This window comes from Carassius auratus, chromosome 40 (genome assembly GCF_003368295.1).
Source record: "Carassius auratus strain Wakin chromosome 40, ASM336829v1, whole genome shotgun sequence".
Taxonomy (NCBI): domain Eukaryota; kingdom Metazoa; phylum Chordata; class Actinopteri; order Cypriniformes; family Cyprinidae; genus Carassius; species Carassius auratus.
Window position 1 is genome coordinate 14,105,494 of NC_039282.1, and position 23,607 is coordinate 14,129,100.

The 23,607-nt window shown below is 38.0% G+C and overlaps 1 protein-coding gene across 1 annotated transcript in view; it reads right to left on the minus strand.

Moving 5' to 3' along the window:
• Positions 1 to 23,607, minus strand: part of LOC113058655 (neurobeachin-like) — a 220,543-nt gene that overhangs the window by 26,488 nt on the left and 170,448 nt on the right. Inside the window, exons 40-45 of the mRNA XM_026226760.1 lie at positions 22,586 to 22,703; positions 20,071 to 20,173; positions 17,469 to 17,584; positions 13,564 to 13,676; positions 5,011 to 5,148; positions 3,116 to 3,235 (exon numbers count right to left, since the gene is read on the minus strand). Coding sequence (XP_026082545.1) covers positions 3,116 to 3,235; positions 5,011 to 5,148; positions 13,564 to 13,676; positions 17,469 to 17,584; positions 20,071 to 20,173; positions 22,586 to 22,703 — 708 coding nt within the window. The remainder of the gene's footprint in view (positions 1 to 3,115; positions 3,236 to 5,010; positions 5,149 to 13,563; positions 13,677 to 17,468; positions 17,585 to 20,070; positions 20,174 to 22,585; positions 22,704 to 23,607) is intronic.

Below are 23,607 nucleotides of genomic sequence, written 5' to 3' on the forward strand. Positions count from 1 at the left end.
CTAGATGGATGGAAAATATAAAGTAGCTGGAGTAGCCTGCAGTACAACCAAAATAGGAATAAGAAATCGGTCACCTAAAGTTGCATTGAATCCACTGCAGGTTATCCACTATTGATTATGAGCAATAAAGTTTTGACATTTTGTGTGAATTTTAAACGTCAAGGAGATTCATTATCATCACACAACAACTTGTTCACAGCTAAACCTTAACTGTACCATACTGACTCCAATATTAAAGCATACTTTAAACTCGACCTCGAGGGCAACAGTTAAAATCAGACAGAGCTTCATCTCTACTCTCACAAGAGGTTTGGTTTATAAACTTTGCAGACAGTTACTCAGTCGTGAACAGTTTGGGCTGCTAGCGTCGTGGTCCACGTCCTCAGCCCGCTCCACTTGTGAACCAATAATTCCTCTACAGCCTCATAATGAGCTGACAAGCCTATCACACTCAGACTATTCAGCTTTACATTGCTTGCCCTAATGACACCCTCCTGGAGAGCTGTCACCTGGCACGACTGCCTCATCCCACTCCTTCAGACAGAGCACCACCAACAGATTATTGAGAGACCGGTGACGATCGGAGAGAAAGTGACTCTTTTGCTCTTAGCAGGAGGCCAGAGTGCTCTGCTGATCACTAGCTGCATGTTTTGACAATACATAAAAGCATATTCTTATACCTTGACAATGATAAAACATTGTCAAATTGGCATGAAATATCTAACTAAAATATCTATAGACAGATATGTACATATACACATATTTATAAACAAAATAGATCAATGATACAGTATAATGACCTTTATAAGACAAGGCCAATGCTGAGGCAGTAGTCTAAAAAGAACAAATGGCCATTGAACTTTGATTTGCTCTTTTAATGTTGTTATTTAGCTGTTTCCTGCTGCATGGGATCATTATAGAGAGTATTGTGGGTAATGAATAAGTTCAGGATGAAGTGATGCAGACTGAACTGAAGGCCACTGAGACAGTAATATATATATGTATGTGTGTGTGTGTGTGTGTGTGTTTGTTTTCAATATACACTCACCTAAAGGATTATTAGGAACACCTGTTCAATTCTCATTAATGCAATCATCTAATCAACCAAACACATGGCAGTTGCTTCAATGTATTTAGGGCTGTGGTCCTGGTCAAGACAATCTCCTGAACTCCAAACTGAGTGTCAGAATGGGAAAGAAAGGTGATTTAAGCAATTTTGAGCGTGGCATGGTTGTTGGTGCCAGACAGGCTGGTCTGAGTATTTCACAATCTGTTCAGTTACTGGGATTTTCATGCACAACCATTTCTAGGGTTTACAAAGAATAGTGTGAAAAGGGAAAAAAGTCAAGTATGCGGCAGTCCTGTGGGCGAAAATGCCTTGTTGATGCTAGAGGTCAGAGGAGAATGGGCCGACTGATTCAAGCTGATAGAAGAGCAACTTTGACTGAAATAACCACTCATTACAACCGAGGTACGCAGCAAAGCATTTGTGAAGCCACAACACGCACAACCTTGAGGCAGATGGGCTACAACAGCAGAAGACCCCACCGGGTACCACTCATCTCCACTACAAATAGGAAAAAGAGGCTACAATTTGCACAAGCTCACCAAAATTGGAAAGTTGAAGACTGGAAAAATGTTGCCTGGTCTGATGAGTCTCGTTTTCTGTTGAGACATTCAGATGGTAGAGTCAGAATTTGGCGTAAACAGAATGAGAACATGGATCCATCATAAATTGTCACCACTGTGCAGGCTGGTGGTGGTGGTGTAATGGTGTGGGGGATGTTTTCTTGGCACACTTTAGGCCCCTTAGTGCCAATTGGGCATTGTTTAAATGCCACGGCCTTCCTGAGCATTGTTGCTGACCATGTCCATCCCTTTATGACCACCATGTACCCAACCTCTGATGGCTACTTCCAGCAGGATAATGCACCATGTCTCAAAGCTCGAATCATTTCAAATTGGTTTTTTGAACATGACAATGAGTTCACTGAACTAAAATGGCCCCCACAGTCACCAGATCTCAACCCAATAGAGCATCTTTGGGATGTGGTGGAAGGGGAGCTTCGTGCCCTGGATGTGCATCCCACAAATCTCCAACAACTGCAAGATGCTATCCTATCAATATGGGCCAACATTTCCAAAGAATGCTTTCAGCACCTTGTTGAATCAATGACACATAGAATTAAGGCAGTTCTGAAGGCGAAATGGGGTCAAACACAGTATTAGTATGGTGTTCCTAATAATCCTTTAGGTGAGTGCATATAGTAATACAGGTAATTCAGTACAAAGGTAGTTTTTTATGATGAAAATCATGCTGCTCATACATAATAAAAACCAACTCCTGCTCCACAGTAAAAAACAAAGAAATCAAAATTGTTTTGTCCTAACAGATTGGTGACCATTAAATATGTTTAACATGATCCAAACAGACACCGTAGTGGCTCCGAGAGGCTGTATTTGCTAACATATCTAGCGTTTTCCTGTACAGCCGTTCACTCGCCCGCACCTCATGTTGTTGGATGCTGTTTCCCAGCCCAGGGTAGTAAAAAGCTCTGCCTTTACATAAAAGACTACATTTTAAATAGCTTTTGTCATTAATGCTTTATTAATTGCCTGGGGCGAAGCAAACCCATCACCGAGTGTGCCGGAAAAGTATGACACTTTTAGGTCAGCTCGAGTGCGCTTGCTGAGCCACAGCGCGGGGCAATGGGGAACAACCCTTACATTGATGATGTGATGCCTCTCTGAAATATGTGCATGTTGAAAGATGTTTTACTTTTAATGTTTATGAAGAAAAAATTTGAATTTCACAAAAAATGCACTTATAAATGGAAAAAGGACAGCGTGATGCAGCTTGGAAGCTGAAGGAACTAAATGTTATGGCAAATCAAAACAATGCAATACCATTTGTTTTTTGCGAACTGGATGATTCCAGTATTGGTTGACTGATTAGACTGAAAATAGAAACAAAATCTTCGAGGAACTGTTTATTCAGTTCCCCACAGTTGCAGCTACTAATGTTGCACCCACATCATCATAACAGTCAGGCATTAATGACTATTTTCTAAGCCTGTTTAGATATTACGATGTGCAAAAACTGATGTCTGATTACCTTCACATCTGCAGTATCACGCTGACAGTGCCTCCATGAGCGGGCGATACCGGAGAAAGTGTGGTTTGGGTGATCAAACTTGTTGCCGTTGGCGTTTAGGAAGAATGTGGTGAACGGCTCCTGCAGTTGAACAGACACAAAACAACAATATCACTTTTATTGACCCAAATAAGCTCAAAAACATCTTTCCTAACGTGGGAAAATAACTGTAGAGGTATCACATGATTCTGACTGCTAATTAGGCGCTTGTTTAGACATATCTTCTCTGTTTTGCAAAGCGCTAATGCTATTCAGTGGCTAAACATCTGTAGAATAATAAAGTAAATTCATCTACATTCATTTCTATGGTAATTGGATTCAATCTCGTGATGGAGCCCTTCTCCATTGCTCTGGGAAACGTTCTGTTTGCACAAACATCTCAATGTAGGGACTCATCTGTCAGATTGAGTTTGTGGATGTTTTTTTTTTTTTTGTCCTCTCATTTTCTGTAACAGTGCCCAAGGCGGAGTTAATTATAAGGCCTGTTGGCTGAGGAGCTCAGCTCCGGCTCTAATTGGCAGATTCAGGGTCATCAGTCTGGGCTGACAGTACGAGGAGTTGACATGGAGATGCTGGATCAGCCAGAGGAAAAGATGATGGTGTCTACAGTCTCAAGTCAAGCCCGGTGTGAGAGCTGCCAAGGGGAACTTTCCAAATCATCATCACCAATGCAACAGCCTGCCTCGGAAGAGCCAATTACTACGTTTTCATTAGGTGCTTTATTTTTTTTTTCCCGCAAGATGGATAAACAGATTCCTCATTAAAAGAAGTGTGATTATAAAACAGTCTTTTAAAATTAATAAAACGAGCTAAAATGCCCTTTGAATCAATTTACATGCAATAAATTGCTCTGAAAACAACTACACTTGGTTTAAATGTGCATTCATCATAAAATCTGATGCCAAAACAAGTATGCACATCTCATCAAAACACTCCGCACGACTGATTTGAGCTCTGGTATAAAATGTTCACACAGGGAAAAAATCGAATTATGTAACAAAACAACAGTAGACTAGTAAAACAAAGTCATATGATGTAACAAATGTGGAAAAACTGAAAGTATCAGGAGATACTCCAACCCAATCTCCTCTCAACCTTAGGAACAACTTCATTTTCTCTGCTGATCTGGCTGTTTTTTTTTTTTTTTTTGTAGCAGTCCATTTGTCCCAGATCAGCACTTGGAGACTCAGGGCAAGCGAGGACGTTAGCAGGAGACAATGATGGACATGTTTCCCAGCGCTCCACGTTCTGTCTGAGAGGCATAAAGCTGTCACATACCAGCCTGTAAATCACTATGCAAAGGTTTTTGACTTCTTTTCACATATGCCTGTTTACCAGCCTGTGAAATCCACTCACCAGCTCTCTGTAGCGGAACATCAAGCTAGTGGATTGAGATGTAGGGGTTGATTCGCATGCGCGGTGAAAGGATGCACCAACGTGTTCTTTGACTGACGGTGATTTGATCCACTAACTGGGATCGGGGGATATCGTATTGGAATCTTTTATGTAAACGCAGACTCTTGACAGCATCATTTCCAAAGTACAACCATGATACACTTTGAAGAATAATACAGTTTTGCATAGATTTGCCATGGTATCATGTAAATAGGAAAGTATTACAATTCTTCAATGAAAAGGGCTATTTGCATAATAATCATTGGAACATTCATGAAAGGGGTGACATAATTACACTTCCACTCGTCAAAAACTGACTTACATGATATAATTTACCATTCACAGAGGACATAATACGAGCCAGAAGCAGCTCAGCTCGGTTAACTATCCTGTAAAACTAGGTACTTCCCAGATGTTGAAGGCATCAAATTCCATGCATCCAACTGATCAACGAGACTTACGATTCGGACAAGCCAGTGGAGGGTGGAGGCTGCAGTGGAATAGTGGGTTGTGTAGTGGCAGGGTGGAGTTTCCTCATCCCATGATTCATAGCGATCGGCGTAGAATACAGCACGCTTTGGGTTCAGCGCTCCGATTGGCTGAGGAAACACACATATGAAAAAAAAATCGGTTTGTCCATCTTGACATGCACTTAACAGGACAAGATAGATTTTTATTCTGTGCAGTCATTCAAGCACATTTCCATTTTTCTAAATCTATGGATTGATTTTAGTTGCATTTCAAGCGCACAAGAATGACAAGAAACCATTCCACACAAACTGTTCCACAGACAGAAGCCATGTTGCTCTCATTCCGTGCACTTTCTATATACGAACGATCACATAAAAAAGACTTATAGCACACATTACATATGTGGAGCTGAGAGCATTGCGTGTGTGCATGTGTGTCTTCATGAATGTTTCATGGAGAAGGCTGAGCAAAACTCCTTGAGGAGAAACTAAAGTTTTTTTCTTGATGTTTGTATGTCACGCAGTATTACTATGCCATGTAATCTTAGTTTGAGGTACTCTTAGTCTGGGCCCGCTGGTGCACTGAATTTAGAAATGTAGGACATATAAACAAGTGCACATAAGTAAACAACACACAGTAAACTTATATGTTTCAGCTTAGTATGCCAGATCTTTTATGTATTATTATTATGATCATTTGTTTTTGTTTTTTTAAAAATAGCTCACGCAAAAAAAAATTTTTTTTTACACACCCTCATGTTTTTCTAAATCAGTACGAGTTTACTTATTCCATGGTACAAAAGGGGGAAAATTAAGAATTGCACTTTTTTTCTAATTTAAGATTGGTGAACAAATCATTCATATTTGCTGACTGATTTCTTGAAAAGATGAATGATTCATTAACAAATTGAACATTATTATTTATCTTATAAACACTCAAAAAAAATTATCAATAACAACAGACAGAAGAATGTTTCTTGTTTGCTTATAAAAATCCATCTATATAGGAGTTATCTGCCTGTATGTCTGTTTTTCTATGTGTTTATGTGTGTGTAAGGCAATCTGAAAGGCCTCAGGTAAAGACAGCGATTAATCTAGCCTGGCTTAACCCTGTCTGACCTGATTTACACCCCGTACGTCCACACACTGCTCTGCTTTGACCATCCTTCTGCTGTTAAACCACTCTAGAAAATCCTGCACAATGTCTAGAGTAAACACTCATACTGGCATTCAGAGCCCAGGAATTCTCTCCCCGTCTCTTTCAAACACACACGGATGTTGATAAACCTGTCATCATACAACATAAACAATCTGTAACAGTCTCTCTTCTCTAAATCCAGTAATGACTGAAAGTCAAACTTAGACAGTGGATGTATCCAACTACATCATAAGCACCATTCGGACTGTAATTGTTTGTCAGAGTAACATCTGTAAAAGAACATCTGCATGGCTCCCCAATGATACATTTTTTTTTTTAACATTTGCTCATTGCATGTAAACTCATGAAATATCAGCCCTAAAGCAGTTAGCAGAAGTCTAACTGCTTATATACATATCCATCTACGCTGTATACTAAAAACCTATAACATACACAGCATAATTTAATAAACTGTTTTTACACACACACTTTCTAAGATCTAGCAAATACATGACTACATTTCAGAATTAAAAGCATTACTATGAATGATCAAAATATTTAATTTTACCAGTCAAAATTATTTCTTACATCAGACCTTGATGCAAATGAGGATTGTGTACCAAGTAAAATATTTCTTTAAAATAGCTCATGAAGGCCAGTTGAGCTTTTCAGACACCCTTTAAAAAAAATTTTTTTTTAAACAAAATAAGCAGTCATCACTCAAATAAGAAACTTTTATATTGGAACAAATTGACATATAGCTTTCCAATCGACGGGCGACGCAGGTACTTGGGCAGTCAATATTAATGTACGTGTGATTGACGAGGAGGACAGCACCGGCCCTAGAGGGAGATCAATACTCGCCGAGATCTGGAGTGTGAGCGTGGGAGAGCGTTTGGTTGTTTAGAGCAGTGTGGGAAATTTGTCTAGACTCAAAGCATGGCATAAATAACAGAGCAATGTCATAACAAATAGCTCTAAGGGCTGAGATATATCTGGCATTTTCAAATAAAAAGAAACAACACTACATGGTTTAATGCAGAGGATAATGGACCACAAACAAATTCATAATTTGCTATTTTTCCCAGAAAGAACCGAGCCTACTTGAATCACGCTTTGGCAAAGAAATTTTTAAAACCGTTCCTCAACCTCTCTGCCTTCAGTTCCTTTCATTTTTAATGACCATCCATGCCGATGTTAGCACGGTTGGGGCAAATGAAAGAGAAGTTTATGGAGATCTGTTGAGATTTATGAGCTGATAATGACCTGCCATGTGACGTCTAGGGCTGAGCGTGATTGGGTGAGCAGCCACAGGAAGTCTAGCACACTGTAAAAATGGGTTTTAAATAAATACACGGCTTGGTGTAAATTTTAGGCTTTCCAGACTGCCGTACTCCAAGCTATCTGGAAAAACACCCCGCAACAGATGCTAATAGTGAGAGCAGAGAAGCCGATAAAGAATTCAACGAAAGAAAGAAAAGAAAGAAGAAAAAAAAAACTCACAAGAGAATTCTGGATCTTGGCAAACCAGTCCATAATATTTTAAGCATGTGATCTGACGAAGAAAAAAAAACATATAACTTATAACATATATAACATATAAAATGTACCAGATGCTGTAATATTTCACACACTTTTATTTTTAAAAATACAGTAATACGAATAGTAATGTTATTATAATATAAAATTTTAGTTCTCATAGTTTAGTTCTCATAGTTCCCATGTTTTTTTCTTTTTTTTTTTACGTAGAATATAAGAAATAGCAACTAATTAACTCTATGACTATGTGATACCTGAAAGTTTCATGAACTATAATTAGGATGCACACATCTGTGTGCAAAAAATAAAGGTCGCCAAAGTATATGTCACATCACACATATTAGTCAAGTATTTAATGAAGAATATGAGCAGCTCCCTTGTGACCTAATTAAATCAAACCCTCAGAGACACCTGTGTAGGGACAATATCTGTTCAGTAAGCTAATTAGCTGCAAAGTAAAAAGCTATCTGCCGTATTAGAGACAATAAGATTTAAGATGCCAAAAAATAAATAAATAAAAGATTTAAGCATCCATTTATTCACTCTCTATAAAAGATAAGCATTTGACTTGGGGTTAAGCTATTTATAATGGCTGTCACTTTTTAAATACTTTTTTAAAGAAGATGCAAAGATTTATTCTACTAATGAGCATGAACAATATAAATGCAGGCTTTGAGTCTAAAATTACACCGTAAATTTATGATAATCGCACTGGATGCGCATGTCATTTCGTCTTTATGAATGCAACTGTTGCCTCTGCTTATGGAAATTAAAACAAGTATCATGAGACAATTTATAAATATGCTGTCATTATAGTTAACCCACGCTCTAATCATGTAGCTACAGTAGTATGGGCAGCAGCTAAGATGTACTTTGTCAAAAAGTCTTCTGGTAAATAAATAGCAAAAAAAAATTGTTGTTTCTGACAGGTCTGCTTTGTGGAGCTCATGAAATGTAATGACAGCTAACCAAAAGAAAAGAACATTTAAAACAAGTCCTCCTCTCCTCGGGTTACCTCAGTTTGCAGCATACAAACTACAGCTTCAAGAACAATTATCATTAAGAGGGCTACTCTCTCATGTTCAAAAGATAAGCCAGTCATTTATCCAGAGCATCGCGACAGAATGCCGTCATTTGGTGCAATCTGCACTAACTCCCCTGGAGACACTCATTCAGAATTTCATATATCAGAGAAAATTGAATTAAGGATGTGTGTGCCGGCAGTGCGCTGTCAGGAGGAGTAGCACTTGTTTTCACTGGCCTCGTCAGCCAGCGAGAGCACAATGTGCACCTTCAGTCTAATGCAATCAAGCTCCTGCAAGTCAAAACAAAGCAGATGCAGCTCTGAAAAAGACTTGCCGAGCACCAAGGAAGTGGATGAAAATGGTGGCAGAGAGGAGAAAAAAAAACAGATATGGCATCTCTGAAAGTAAAGGCAGGTCTGCTCAGCGTTACCCATAATGCACATCTCTGTCGTGAGCTGGTAAACAGCCGGAAGGCTAAAAACAAGTATTTTCCAATGCCTTTTGATTTTAAGTTTCAACATAAAAGACTAAAAATTTAATTAGATAAACATTTAAAATGTGATTAAAAAAATATAAAAAAATTAATAAATAACATGTTAAAAAACCAAACAAACAAACTAATTAAAAATTTAGAGAGAGAGAACTGGCGACCTAATGTACAACCAAATTTCCATATTTATGTCAAAATTATGCATTTATGTAAGCATTATGTAAATACATGGATAGACGCATTGAAATTCTCCAAGGTGCAAGAAAAAGTCTCCTCAATGCTTTTTATTTTATTTAATGCTTTGTATTTCCAACATAAAATAATTAAAAAGTAATTAGAAAAAGTATTTAAATTGTAACAAAAAGGAAATAAATATAAACATTTTTAAAAGAAAGTAGCAATGAATAAATAAATACAACACTTTCAATAAATAAATTAATAAAAGAAAAGAAATGCATTACATAGATAAATAAATACTTTTAGAGAGAGAGAGAGAGAGAACTGGCAACCCAGTCTATTACAGAACATCTATATTTACAAATATAAATTTGAATGTATAAAAATGAAAAACAACTCATGAGAAATATTTGACTGATACATGGGGATTCATATTTGGTGAGATAATTGTGTGAATGCAAGTCCAGTCAACTAGAATTATGCTCGCTTGAACAATCGGACATTCATAACAAGAGATTTGCACAACTCAGGTAATTATGTTTGCTGTCAATTTCTCCGCTCTACCTCACTAGCCCACTCGAAAAGATCCGTTAGAGACACTTCATCTAATTTCCTGTCAAAGCTGCACAAAAGAAGTGGAATAACGTGGTATCGCAGCAGAGAGTTGGTGCGGGTCCAGCGTATGAGGGCTTCGCATTAGCACGCACCAATTAATAGCTGCGAGCCAGACGGCTTCCCTTTTCTATCAGCCACCTGTCTGTCAAAAAGGAAATAATCATTAGATTCTAATAAATCTGTCCGCCATGTCAATGTAGATGCCATGCAAAAATTTGCAAGTCTTAGCCCTGGGGTGCCCAGAGACCTGTTTTTCGTTATTCGCTGTACAGTTGAATGCACACACTATTGGTGGAATAACTTCAGGTGTGTATTGTAGGTGGGGTTGAGAGGGGAATTATGATACATATCAAGCCGGATATTTCAGCAGTTTTCCACAATGCTGCCAATCAGGACAGCGCTGCAGGGCATTCTCACCAGTATGACTGGCAGCTGTTTCCTGCTGGACAGGTCACGTGACCACGGCACACGGAACTGCGGTGCAGGTTTGCGTGTCTGGGACTCTGGGAGTTGTGTGAGAATGGCAGGTGAGAATTTAAGGGTGTGTTCAGAAGAACCTGCAACCCAACTTACATGTTTTCCAAGACATGTTTGCAATGCAACATGGCTATATTTGCTTTTTGGGGTTATAGAGGACACATATTAAAAGCTGACTATTTGTTTTTGCCCCCAGTTAGCCCAAATTAGTTTGGATGTAAATTGGTGTATAAAATTGAGATTTTGAAGAATTTTGAAAGTTGAATTGGTAATGCATTTTAAATTCCAATTGAATTCTCTAAATTTAATTTAAATTTAATTTGAATTGATGTAGCAAACAGGATGCAGATTTTGAATTAAAATGTAAGGAAGTGGAATTAAATTTAGTGATGCATATTATAAAAAAAAAATTATACAGTATAGTTTTTTAACAAAAAAACTAATTGGCCTAATAAAGCCTTGTTTGAACCTTGAAATATAGATTGATAAACAAAACAATAGATAAAATGATAGGATGGATGGATGGATGGATAGATGGACAGATTGATGGAAGATATGATATATAGAACAACAAACATAAAAATACAAACAGACAAACTGATCAATAGAACAACAGACAGACTGAACAATGGATGAAGCTTAATTTGAACCTGGACATAAATATTGATAGATAAAACAACAGACAGAAAAGAAAAACAAAAGATAAAACTACAGATAGATAGAATGACAGATAAAACAATGGATACAATTACGGACAGACCGATCAATAGAGTGTGATTCCATTATGTCATTCCAGTTCAAATTCTAATTGAACGTCCTGTAGGATGTGGCCAATTCAAATCAAATTCACACTCATTAACTTAAAGGAAACCAGTGTTTCAGTTCCTGCTAGCTGGTGCATCTTTAGCATGGATGAACACATTCGATAACATTGGCGGGGAAAAAAATAAGAGGAACTGAACAAAGAATATTCATCACAAAACCAAAAAAGCTGCCTACCTCATTATCTACAATAGCACACACTCCCCTCCTACGCACATTCACCCCGGAGGCTGTACACCCCTCCATACATTATTGAACAAAGGCAGGGGTCTTCAGGAGGGAGGTTAAAGCCCCTGTTTTTGTTTCAGCAGTGCTGAACCTTCAGAGGTTAGAGCCCCAGGTCGGCCAAGGACATGCGTCAGGACGGCTGCAGACCTGTGAACTACTGCTAATGAAGGCAGCTCAAGCTGGTAAACAGCACAAGGTGGATGTCACAGGCATACATTACAATACATCACTGTCTTCCTCAGGCCAGGGGGCTTCCTCTGCCCACCTGGTGCCACACTGACATGTTCAGGCATTACAGTGCTGTAGGAAGAGAGATTTTAAGCAGATATTACCCATGCTGAATGCAGAAAGGGTAAGAATTATAGCTAAGGTTCAACATAGTGCACAGCCAACAGCATTAGATCTTTTCCACAAAATTATTTCAGCCAAGAACCGGCCACTTAAACTGTCTCCACAAATGGCTGTTGAAAAAACAGCAAAACGATAGTAGAATAGTCTTCTAGTCTGCAGTTTTAGAAATTATTTCGAAATGAGGATAGGAATGGGTGCGGAGGAGAGAGCGTTATATGGAGAAAGATACGCTCAGACAGGAATGTGGTGGTTTTCAGGTCAGTGAGCTTGTGAGATGTAAACGTAAGCAAATGAGTGCATGAGAAAAAGAGAATGTGACAATCTGACAAAGGTATAGAGCAGCTGGAGAGGAAAAGTGGAGATTAAAAAATGCTAATTATTACATCTAAAGCATACAAAACTGAAATAATGATGAAAAGGGATTTTTAAACATAAAAAACTTTAATACAGATAAATTTTTTTCTCTCCCTTTGCATTAAAATGATTAATTTGTATGTTTTACACTCCTAATTGAAATTGTAAATGGAATTTCAGTGGTCCATTTGAAGGATAGGTGGCGGTAATGAATTTATAAGTCTGTGATCAGCCATAAAGCAAGAAGATGAAGAAGCCTCATCACGCGCCAAAACTTGCAGTGAATCAGAGGTAAAAACTATATAAATACTGTTCAGTTTCTTGACTGATCGTTTCATGTCATTAAACATCAGTGTATCGTCACAAGCCGCAGGGTTTAATTTGGTTTTGTTAGTGTATGTTTTTTTTGACTCTCAAAGCCATGATTCCCATTAAATCCCATTATATGACTGACAGACTGCAACGGTTTGAGTTTGTGTTCTACTGAAGAAACAAAGTCACCTACTACCATCTTGGATGCCCTGGGGTTAAATAGATAAACATCACATTTTCAGTTTTGGGTGAATTATTCCTTTAAACTAACTTTGCCACTGTCCTTCAAACCTCTAGGTTTTACCCATTTGCCAGAGAGACATTTTTTATTACAATATAATAAAATTTTGCATGATCACTTTTTCTTTAATATACTTTAATAAGTACAGATCAATTGTGAATGGTACCAAAGGAACACACAGGGAAAGGTGTCTCCATCACTCTTTCCGCCATGCTGCTCAAGCAGAGTGTGCAAACACAAAAAATATAACATAACAGAGTATTTTAGAATTGTATGTTTTCACACCTACACACAGACAATGTCACGTTTCTCCTTCATGTGAGAATGACGTCGACCACAACTTTTCTACATACACCATGCCTAACAAGTAAAGGTAATGTTTGCAGTGGAAACGCAAGCCGGATCAGCGTGCACTGTCCCGAATCACACTGTAGGCCACTGCAGGCCTACTGTACCGGACTGCACCACTCAGTGGAAACATGGCTTTTCATGAATGTGTTTGTTACACTGAATAACAATGGAAAATTATTTCACCCATATTTTGAAGTTTTTTTCAAAAAGGTTATTCGAAACATTACAGCAGACAATTTACATGCATCTAGGCTTTCTGTGTACTGTATATAAATCACTTTAATACATTTTATTTGATTCAGACACCAAAATGGTATGTTTAAACTTTGACCCTCATGCTGGAATCAATAATGAAATTTTTAACGTTAATGATGACAGATGGATGGACGGATGGATGGATGGATTGTGTTTTGATGTTTTTTACCTTCGAAAGGTCCCTGAAGTTTCCAGGAATCGTGAGGTCCAGCTCTTCTGACTCATAGTTTGTGAGGACCCATGGGAAAACAGGATACTGATTCAGATCATTGTATGTCCTTCCTGAAAGATTAAAAGTAGTATTTGAAATTACTAGAAGGCTGCTGGGCAACATAGTGGAAATCCAACCACCAGCATCGCCTTTTTGACCTATAATCATTCTGGTCCAGATTATTTTGACTACTGGTTATTGTGCTCGTCTCCCAGTGGAGGAGTGTGAGCAGAATCCTTATTAGGACATCATAAATTCATAATTGATAGCATGAATGATCATTGATCATGATCATGATCATGATCATTTATAAAAAAGAAGAAACAAGCGTGTTGCATTTGAATGCATACATCTTATCCCACTGCACGCTGAGATTATAAAAACTTTAAATTTATCAAATATAAACTCAGGTTTTCATAATAATTAAGTTCTCAACAAGATGAACAGGCAGGTGTTAGTGTGGTTGTCTGTTGCAGAGCCTAATTACTGTATTACAGCAGTGGAGGGTCAGAAAGGTTTTGTGCTACTACTTTCTTGATTTAAGTTTCCTGAAAGTGAATATTGTGCTGTGAAGTTGTGGCGTGGTTATAATTAAAGGCATTCAAATTCTTCTAGAAGATGACACCGTACCCTTGAAACCCCTCCCTGTGGCACAGTCAGGCCTCTACTCTGATTGGCTAGAGAGTTATGGTAACCATGGAGACCTATATGAAGTATCCATGACGGAACATGTATGCGGCAATGCAACATACAGTACGCCAGATGTGGCTTTGTCTTTATCCTTCCATCTCTCTCCATCTTTCCTTATCTCTCTCTCTCTTTCTGCTCTGTGCCTGTTTCATTGCTTTTAGGAATATGGATTTCAGATGGTAAGAACTGTCAGAGGAGAACATCATAAGAACAGAGCTATAAAATGGTTTGCCTCTTTTCTAAATGCCCAATAATTTATGTCAGATGATAAAGTCTTCACTGGGTTTGATATATGTAAGACTCTATCTATCTATCTATCTATCTATCTATCTATCTATCTATCTATCTATCTATCTATCTATCTATCTATCTATCTATCTATCTATCTATCTATCTATCTATCTATCTGTCTGTCTGTCTATCTGTCTATCTGTCTGTCTGTCTTCTAGGGCTGTGAACCTTTTAACTTAAAGACCTTTTCAACATTTTTACGAAACATGAAAAAAAAAAAAAAAAAAAAATTCAAAAGACATTTACTAGGCAAAAAAATACAGTGTTTTACAATTTCAGTGTATTTAAATGCTCTTATTGGTCGAAATGCATGATGACACCCATCCCAAGCCAGTGCTGATTAACATCCCACCCCTCCTGTGACCCATGGTTTGTCTGTAAGTGTATTCAGAGACAGTGAGCAACAGACTTTCATAATAATAAAAAACTGCATTAACGCTTGATAAAATTATTGTCGGTGTTAATCAATTAATGGGATAATAAAATGTTAACTTGCCCAGCCCTCATATATATATATATATATATATATATATATATATATATATATATATATATATACACACACACACACACACACACACACACACACACACATACATTTGTGTATAGGTAGGTTCTGCTCCAAATATTTATATACATATAGGATTTTCTAAGAAAGAAAGCTGTTGTCAAGAAATAAACTTTAAGCTTTTGAATTCACAAAAACACAAAAAAATAATTTGGGGGAAATGCCAATCTGATATATAGCCTTCTGTGAGCAATGCAAAGGTGCTGATATGATTTGTGCTTGCTGTTTGGACAGAAAAGTTTTCAGATTGTCTGGCTACACTTGGGATCTGCAGCTGTAAGGACACCATTGAAGCTTAGCCATGTTGATACACAGAACCTCTTAAAGAAGAGATACACTGGGGCTATTTCATCTTTATAGTACTATTACTCATACAAGGACTGGAAGCCTGGTATTTCCTGTGGAATTTGGGGAGGGCACAAATGAAACCTGATCCTGACCTTCGCAAAAAGGTGGTACTAACCAATAGATGCATCTCAGTTCAGATACCTGGCTGAGAATGTGAGCATGTGTAACTTGGCTGACAAGACATGAGACGTGCGGATCTATGTGCAAGCTTTTATTGGACAGAGACGTGGTCATAACAGGCCTGATTCAAACAATGGCAAACAAGTATATAGAGGGCAAGACACAAGAATAATCCAAGGGCAAGCCTGGGTCTACGATGAACGGACAATATCTAGAGGGCTAAGCAAGAGGAGTAATCCAGAATCCAAAGCAAAGGGTCAAAACACGAGTAACAGGGCAAAGCAAGAAAAAGACTAAACTATAAACTGAAACAGGATTATGAAAATTATAAACTGAAACAAGACTATGAAAACTATAAACTGAAACAAGACTATGAAAACTAGATACTAAGACAAGACTATAAAAACAAACATGGAATGGCTTGGTATCGCAGCTATCGCTAGGCGAGGGATATGTGCAGAACAATACTCGGCAGTGTGTGAGAAGAAGTCCAATGCTTATAAAGTGTGTCTGATGATGTGCTTTGTGTGTGATTGTTCTCAGGTGCACGGTGTGATTGTTATCAGGTGAACCTGTGATTGGTGCAATGGATCATGGGCAATGTAGTCCAGGGTGTACTGTGAAGTGTGGTGAATTAACGGCAGTTCAAAGACCGGATCATGATAGCATGTGTTGAGGATGTGGGGATATTGATGATCTGGGCTTTGGTTCTGGGTTCTGTCATGATGGTTGGAGATGACAGTGTGTATGAGCTAATTACCATACCCATCACAAATGACAGTCATTAAACTGACTCCTAAACAGCCACCTCTTAGAGAGTACAGATAAAACACTTCCATGATTTATAAAGACCTCAACCATTTTTAATTTATTTTATTTCTCATATTGATTTTTTGCTATATATATATATATATATATATATATATATATATATATATATATATATATATATATATAGCCTAAATTGAACACATATATAAAAATAAAAATAAAATAGTTATTTGGTGTTCTGATACAAACACTAAAACTAAATAAATCCATCCCAAACTGTGAGCATAATGATCTTGATAGGCCGGATGTAGGATGAGGTAGACTTGATTAACCAGGTTAATGCCACATGGTGAAGTGGGGCCGAGACGAGGAAAAAGGTTGAGATGAGCGGAGGTTGAGCTGACAGGACCGAGGCCTGGGTGGAAGATGTTAATATCACCGCAATAGTGTTTAATTAGGAGTGGACCGGCTTCACATTATCACCCCTCTCTCTCTCCTGTCGGTGGGCCCATGCTTCACCGACACCTCTGTCAGCACAGGTCATTACCACTCCTGCCTTTAATGAATTTTACCCCGTTCCAACTCTGCCTTACATCTAATTAGCTGACAATAATGTTTCGAACTCACACTGGAGCTAAATATAAATATGCATGAATGTGCAGCGTGAGCGGGGATGACACATTTCAGTGTCAAGAGGAGGTGTGTGTGTACGCGAGAGTTCTCACTAGTTCACATCAGAGACTTTGCAACAGAATATTTCAACTCCGAGACACACTAATTATCCCAAAGAGTCCTCAGCTCTCGCTTTTGCGCAACAATGGAGCGTCTAAGTATAAAGAGAAAATATAGCCTCTAAATAAATAATGAGGGGAAAGAGGGTACATTTTTGTCAGAGAATATTTTTGTTTGAAAAGAGAAACTAATAACACAATTTAAAAAATAAAATAAAATGAAATAAAATAAAATAATTTGCTGGCAGCCAAACCAAAAGATTCAATACAAACGTGATTGCAAATAGTCCAAAATGCTTTCATTTAAATAAATGGTTAGCAATGAAAAGCAAATAAGATCTGACCTGCAATGGTATTGAGAAACATCAGGTACTCAAAGTTGGAGATCTCCCGTCTTTGCCAGCGCTGAGTCATATTAGAGGGCTTGAAGAGCTGACGGGGGGTGGCCAAAGAAATCCGCCTGCAAAAAAAAAACACAAAACTGCACCAATAAGTAAGGCTCAGGTCCAACTCGACATTTGCTTTCATTTACTTTGATTATTGTGGACTTGTTCTGCAGATGGATTATAACTCAAAATATGATATTGTAACATTTAGCTTCCAAAAAAAGACAAAAGAGAACACCAGCTCACACACGCAAGGCTGTCACGCTCTTTACTGTGGTGTGTAATGAATGCATCAGTTCCAGCAAAAGAGATTCTTTGCAGATGACCATACTTCATCTTTGCTCTTGAAGTATACACAGCACACATGCTAAAAATATGAGAAAAACAGTATTCTGGTGCAGCGCCTGAATCAGACCTATCTCAGGGATTCTCATCCACGTGTAGGGCTGTAGCTATCGAATATTTTAGTAATCGAGTATTCTACCAAAAATTCCATCGATTAATCGAGTAATCGGATAAAATGTGTTTTTGCTTAATTAAAGTGCAATATTAATTATGCGAGAGAAAATAAGACTCCTGGGGCTCTTAAAATGAACAAATAAGTTTCCTTTTTTAGATTTTTTTTTTTTACTTTTTAAATGCATAAAATGCATTGCATACATCAAAAATAAACATTTAATTATTACCCATTGTTTCTCTGTCTGTACTCGTGAACAATGACAATAAAGTTGACAGATGAATTAAGTTCATTTAAGTGCCATTCAGTTGGGGTTTAAAATAAAGCATTTTCTGAGATGCACATTAAACATTAAACACATAAAACATTAATTTAATTTATCTTTTAATTATTAAAAATTAAGCAAACTTAACTTTTTGGTAAACAAAGGGGATTTACTATTAAAAATAAAACATGGAAGAAATGTTGTGTGATTAAACCTTAAAAAAAAACGGACTTTTATTTTGACGGGTCGACGTACCTTTACAGTTCTTTGTATTGTGATGTGACAACGGTCAAATGCTCATGAAGTGACTGTCAGTGCAGTTCTGGAGATGTTGTTCATGTGTTCACATCCTTATTTAGTGAGAGACAGTACGCGCGCTTCAGTGTGTGTGATAAAGGAACTCGCGCTTCTGCTCCATTCATTAACAGAGACACGCAGAACATGCAGGATTCATATTTAAATAGACTGTTCCGGCTTAATATTTACAGATATTAGTCCATATTTGATTTGATGTAAGTGCAATGACCTATTTTTGATTAATTCATTCACAATTTGTCAAATTTCGTGCCATTCCGCATTAAACTGTTAAACTCCGTTTTTATGACTGGATTCCGCGATTCCCTCCGCGTCTTCTGCATCGCGGAAATCATATGGCCCTAGTTGTTGTATGCCAGCTCTATCTTGCAATGGACACACGCCACGACGTTCTCTTCACGTTTGCCCGCGCGCTCTAATCAAAACACTGCTGACTCCTTGCAGTATCTCGGATGCAGCGCTTGCGTCTCCTTCCACTTTGTGGGTGACGTAAACGCAATGTGTCACATTAAAAAATCATTGCGAAAGAACCTGACGTGAGATTTAAAATAAATTAAAAGAGTCTTCGAGGCAGAGGAATTTGCCTCGATCATTTTTTGTAATCGAGTAACTCGAGTTACTCGAGGAATCGTTTCAGCCCTATCCACGTGCAGGACTTCTATGTTTCACTTTCTTTTTTTTCTTTCATGTTTTTATCTTCTTATGTGTTTTTTTTATATATAATTATGCACACCTAACTTGCACTTATTCTGACTAAGAACAAAAGAATCAAGAAAAGTACTTCTTATTAGTTATGATACCAGAAATGCATTCCTGAATTTAATGAAGCACCATCTAACAGATTTTCAATATTACCGGTATATGAACTCACACTTATCCAGACTAGTGTGGCATACTAAAATGTACGATAAGCCATCATGTCTGCATCAAATTAACTTTTTATTGATGCAATGGACAAACAGTAAATTTTCAAGAGCATCATATATTTTTTAGTCGAAGTGGATTACATTTATTTATTTGATTTATAATTATAATATTATATATAATATTATATATATATATTTAACTAATTGAGTGTTAAAAATTAACAATTAAATAATGAAATATCACTATAATACCACTTTGATGCTAAAATATGCTAATTTATACTCTCATTTTATGCTTGCTGAGCATTAAATTTAGATAGATATTTTAGTTAGTACTGTACAATGTCTACATGTTACTGCACTTATGATGACTCCCATGGACTTCAGTTGAAACCCCTGAAATAATACGGGATCATTTGGTAGGTTCAGTCAGGAACAAATATGCAAAAACGCCCATGCCGCAAGTAACTACCTCTACCTCAAAGTATACCAAACAGTTGCACGGCAAAGGAGTACATTCAGGATCAATCTTTTCTGACATTTGATGTGGTCATCATGCTAAACTTTTAAACATAAGGATGAAGTAAACATTGTTTTGAGCAATATTTTGAATGGCAACCACATGCAGGTGTTCCAGGGAACTAGAAACAGACTTGCCTGGCCTGTGGAAGGCCGTAACTTGTGCCGATGCCAACGCATGGAAGACTATAGACCACCTTCTTCACTGTGGGCTGATCGGGGAAGTTAAACATGACGGACGCTGAGGGAGGGAATGACTTCACATGTTAAACAAGGGCCTACAGTACAGTGCATCCAAATATGAGTAAACATTTCCACAAACAGCACAAAGACTACAGAACAGGTAATCATACGAAGCTTAGGAATCGTTCAGTCTCAAACTATTCTCAATCTCAATAAATAACAATTATATAGAGAAAAGAGCTGATGACTCTAAAATAAGCATATAATTTTGTTAGTCTACCAAGGCCAATGGGGAGACACTATATTGCACTATAAAGAACTATAAATCTCTGCTAGCAATGAATCCAGGACAAATGGCTTAAAGGGTTAGTTCACCCAGATAGCAAATTTATGTAATTAATAAATTACCCTCATGTTGTTTCAAACCCGTAAGACCTCCGTTTATCTTTGGAACACAGTTTAAGATATTTTAGATTTAGTCCGAGAGCTCTCTGTCCCTCCATTGAAGCTGTGTGCACGGAATACTGTCCATGTCCAAAAAGGTAAGAAAAACATCTTCAAAGTAGTCCATGTGACACCAGAGGGTCAGTTAGAATTTTTTGAAGCATCGCAAATACATTTTGGTCCAAAAATAGCAAAAACTACGACTTTATTCAACATTGTCTTCTCTTCCGTGTCTGTGTGAGATAGAGTTCAAATCAAAGCAGTCTGGATATCCGGTTTGCGAACGAATCATTCAGTTCACCAAATCGAACTGAATAGTTTTAAACGGTTCGCATCTCTAATACGCATTAATCCACAAATGACTTAAGCTGTTAACTTTTTTAATGTGGCTGACACTCCCTCTGAGTTCAAACAAACCAATATCCCAGAGTAATTCATTTACTCAAACAGTACACTGACTGAACTGCTGTGAAGAGAGAACTGAAGATGAACACCGAGCCGAGCCAGATAACAAACAAAACATTGACTCATTCACGAGACAAGAACCGTTTCCGTCAGACGCGTCCGATTCGTGAACCGAGGAGCTGATGATACTGCGCATGTGTGATTCAGTGTGAAGCAGACCGACACACAGAGCGTCTGAACTGAACTGATTCTTTTGGTGATTGATTCTGAACTGATTCTGTGCTAGTGTTATGAGCGCGGGTAAACCGAAGGCTTGAATCAAGTGCAATCATCGCAAATGACGCCATTACGTCGAGCGCAAAAGAACCGGTGAACCGGTTTCTTCAACCGGTTCATTGAATCGAACTGTCCGAAAGAACTACTGGTGATCTGAAAACCGATGCAACCGGTTCTTCACTCGTGAACGAGTCAGTCTAAATCTAAAATAGCTTAAACTGTGTTCCAAAGATAAACAGAGTTTTTACGGGTTTGAAACAACATGAGGGTAAGTTATTAATTACATAAATTTGCTATCTGGGTGAACTAACCCTTTAAAAGCTTTTTGGTTGAATTTTGATTGATTTCATATCAATTTCAGACCCTTCTTTGACCTAAATATAAATGTCGAGGGAGGAAGTTATCCACAAAAGATTAGTTATGATTCGTTAATGCGTTAAATATCACAAACTGATAATGAACAATAACTTGAAATAATATTTTCAATCTGTTAAAGAATTAATGAAGAAGTAATTTTTTGTATGTTGTTGAAAGAAGACTTTGGTCACTCAAATTGGCATTTATCCAATTAAAATACAGTATATAATGTGAATTATTATTACAATTTAGAGTAACTTTTCATTGTTATTATTAATATATTTTAAAGTGTAATTAATATCCATTGGTGCAGAGCTGAATTTTCATCAGCCGTTACTCCAGTCTTCAGTGTCACATGATCGTTGGATTGACACCAAGTGGTTGAACTAGGTATTGCAATCCAAATTCAAAATATTGGAGAGGGTTTTCTTCACCTGGCTAGTCCTCCTCAGACTTGTCACAGAAACATGTTGCCAGATTGACGACACAAAAAGGAACGAGCGCACTTGATGATTAATGAAATGAAATAAGCAGTGTTTTCCACCCAAGGGCAACGCGGGGTGCCGAAATACAATTGGGTAAACTGGCAGAGGGCGGGTTTCACGAACCAAATAAAAGATTGACATTCGGGCCTGGAATGCACACAAAGCAAAGCAGAACAACTGACTGTAGCATTGCTTTTCAGTTAAACAAGTATGTTAATGTAGCATGTTTCTTAAAACATATTATGGTATTTGTATGCCTTATTACAGTCAAAATCTTACATACAGCACCTTTAATATTTAACTTTAAGGTACTAATATGCATATTTTGGGGTTAAATAACATACAAAGTGTACCCTTGTGAAAATGTACTGCCCAATGACAGCTTTTGTACCTTTTTTCTCAAAGTGTAGGGCTCTTAACTCCTTTGTTATTAACTAACTAGAAACTTTCAGTGGCCATTGTTTTTGTATTCATAACTTGGTAAGCACATAGGGCAGTTTTACTTCTGTTGGCCATGAAGATCTCCAGCGCTGTGTTCTGTAGCAGGAAGCGTCTGGTAAACACTGCTCGGATCTCGCTGAACATCCATTTACCGTGAAGCCCATCGGAGTAGACCAGCACCTACGCACAGGCGAAGGAAAGAGATACGTTAACCAAAGTGCAATCCAACAGATTTTCCAGACCGTTTTTCAATACGCTGTCACACGTGTTATGATCGTTGCTCAGGAAACACATTCCGTAGTTGCTGTTTGATTGTCACTCCAATCACCGTGCCATGAAGCCACTTTGACGAAGCACTGCGAGATATTCCATTCCCGTCAAAAATGTTGGCTTGTATCCATGGAGCGACGGCAGGCCAGGCTTTGATTATCTCAAAATGGAGGCATCTCTAAAAAGGTGCTGCTTTCTGTTCATGATGCAAAGGCGCACCTTTCCACCTTTCCTCCATTTTTTGACACGTCTTTTCTCTTGTGGTGCTGTTAGAACACAAGTCTCTACGGGGGTAAGGCGGGCGTAAATAATCAATACTAACACGGGGCCTGGGCAAGAGGGGGTGATCATTAGTGAGTTTCTCCTCTGAGACCCCCAGGGACCTCATATGCAGGATCAAGAGCTTCATCCTGACAAGTGAGAATGAGGCGAACCCCATTCCCCACCTACCACTTTGATGAACCAAGACGTACACATGCACACACACAAACATACAGACACACTCACACACTTCAAAACCCAAAAAGAGAATGTCTTGTGGCATATAGATAAGAGCCAATTCTGGGTGGGTGCAGAGGTAAGGAAAGGTTTGGGACATTTTGTAAAGTTAAGCACCTAAAGCTTCAACCAACCAGACAGGCTTTACTTAATTTCTCTCTAGAATAAAGTGCAATGCTGACACTGAAGAGCATCCTGAGTCTCTGGGGAAACGGATTCGATCAAAATGCTCACCATCCACCACCATGGGTAACCTCACTCCACACAAACCACCAATAACCAATGTTAGATATAGGTTTGGCCCCCAAAGACATAA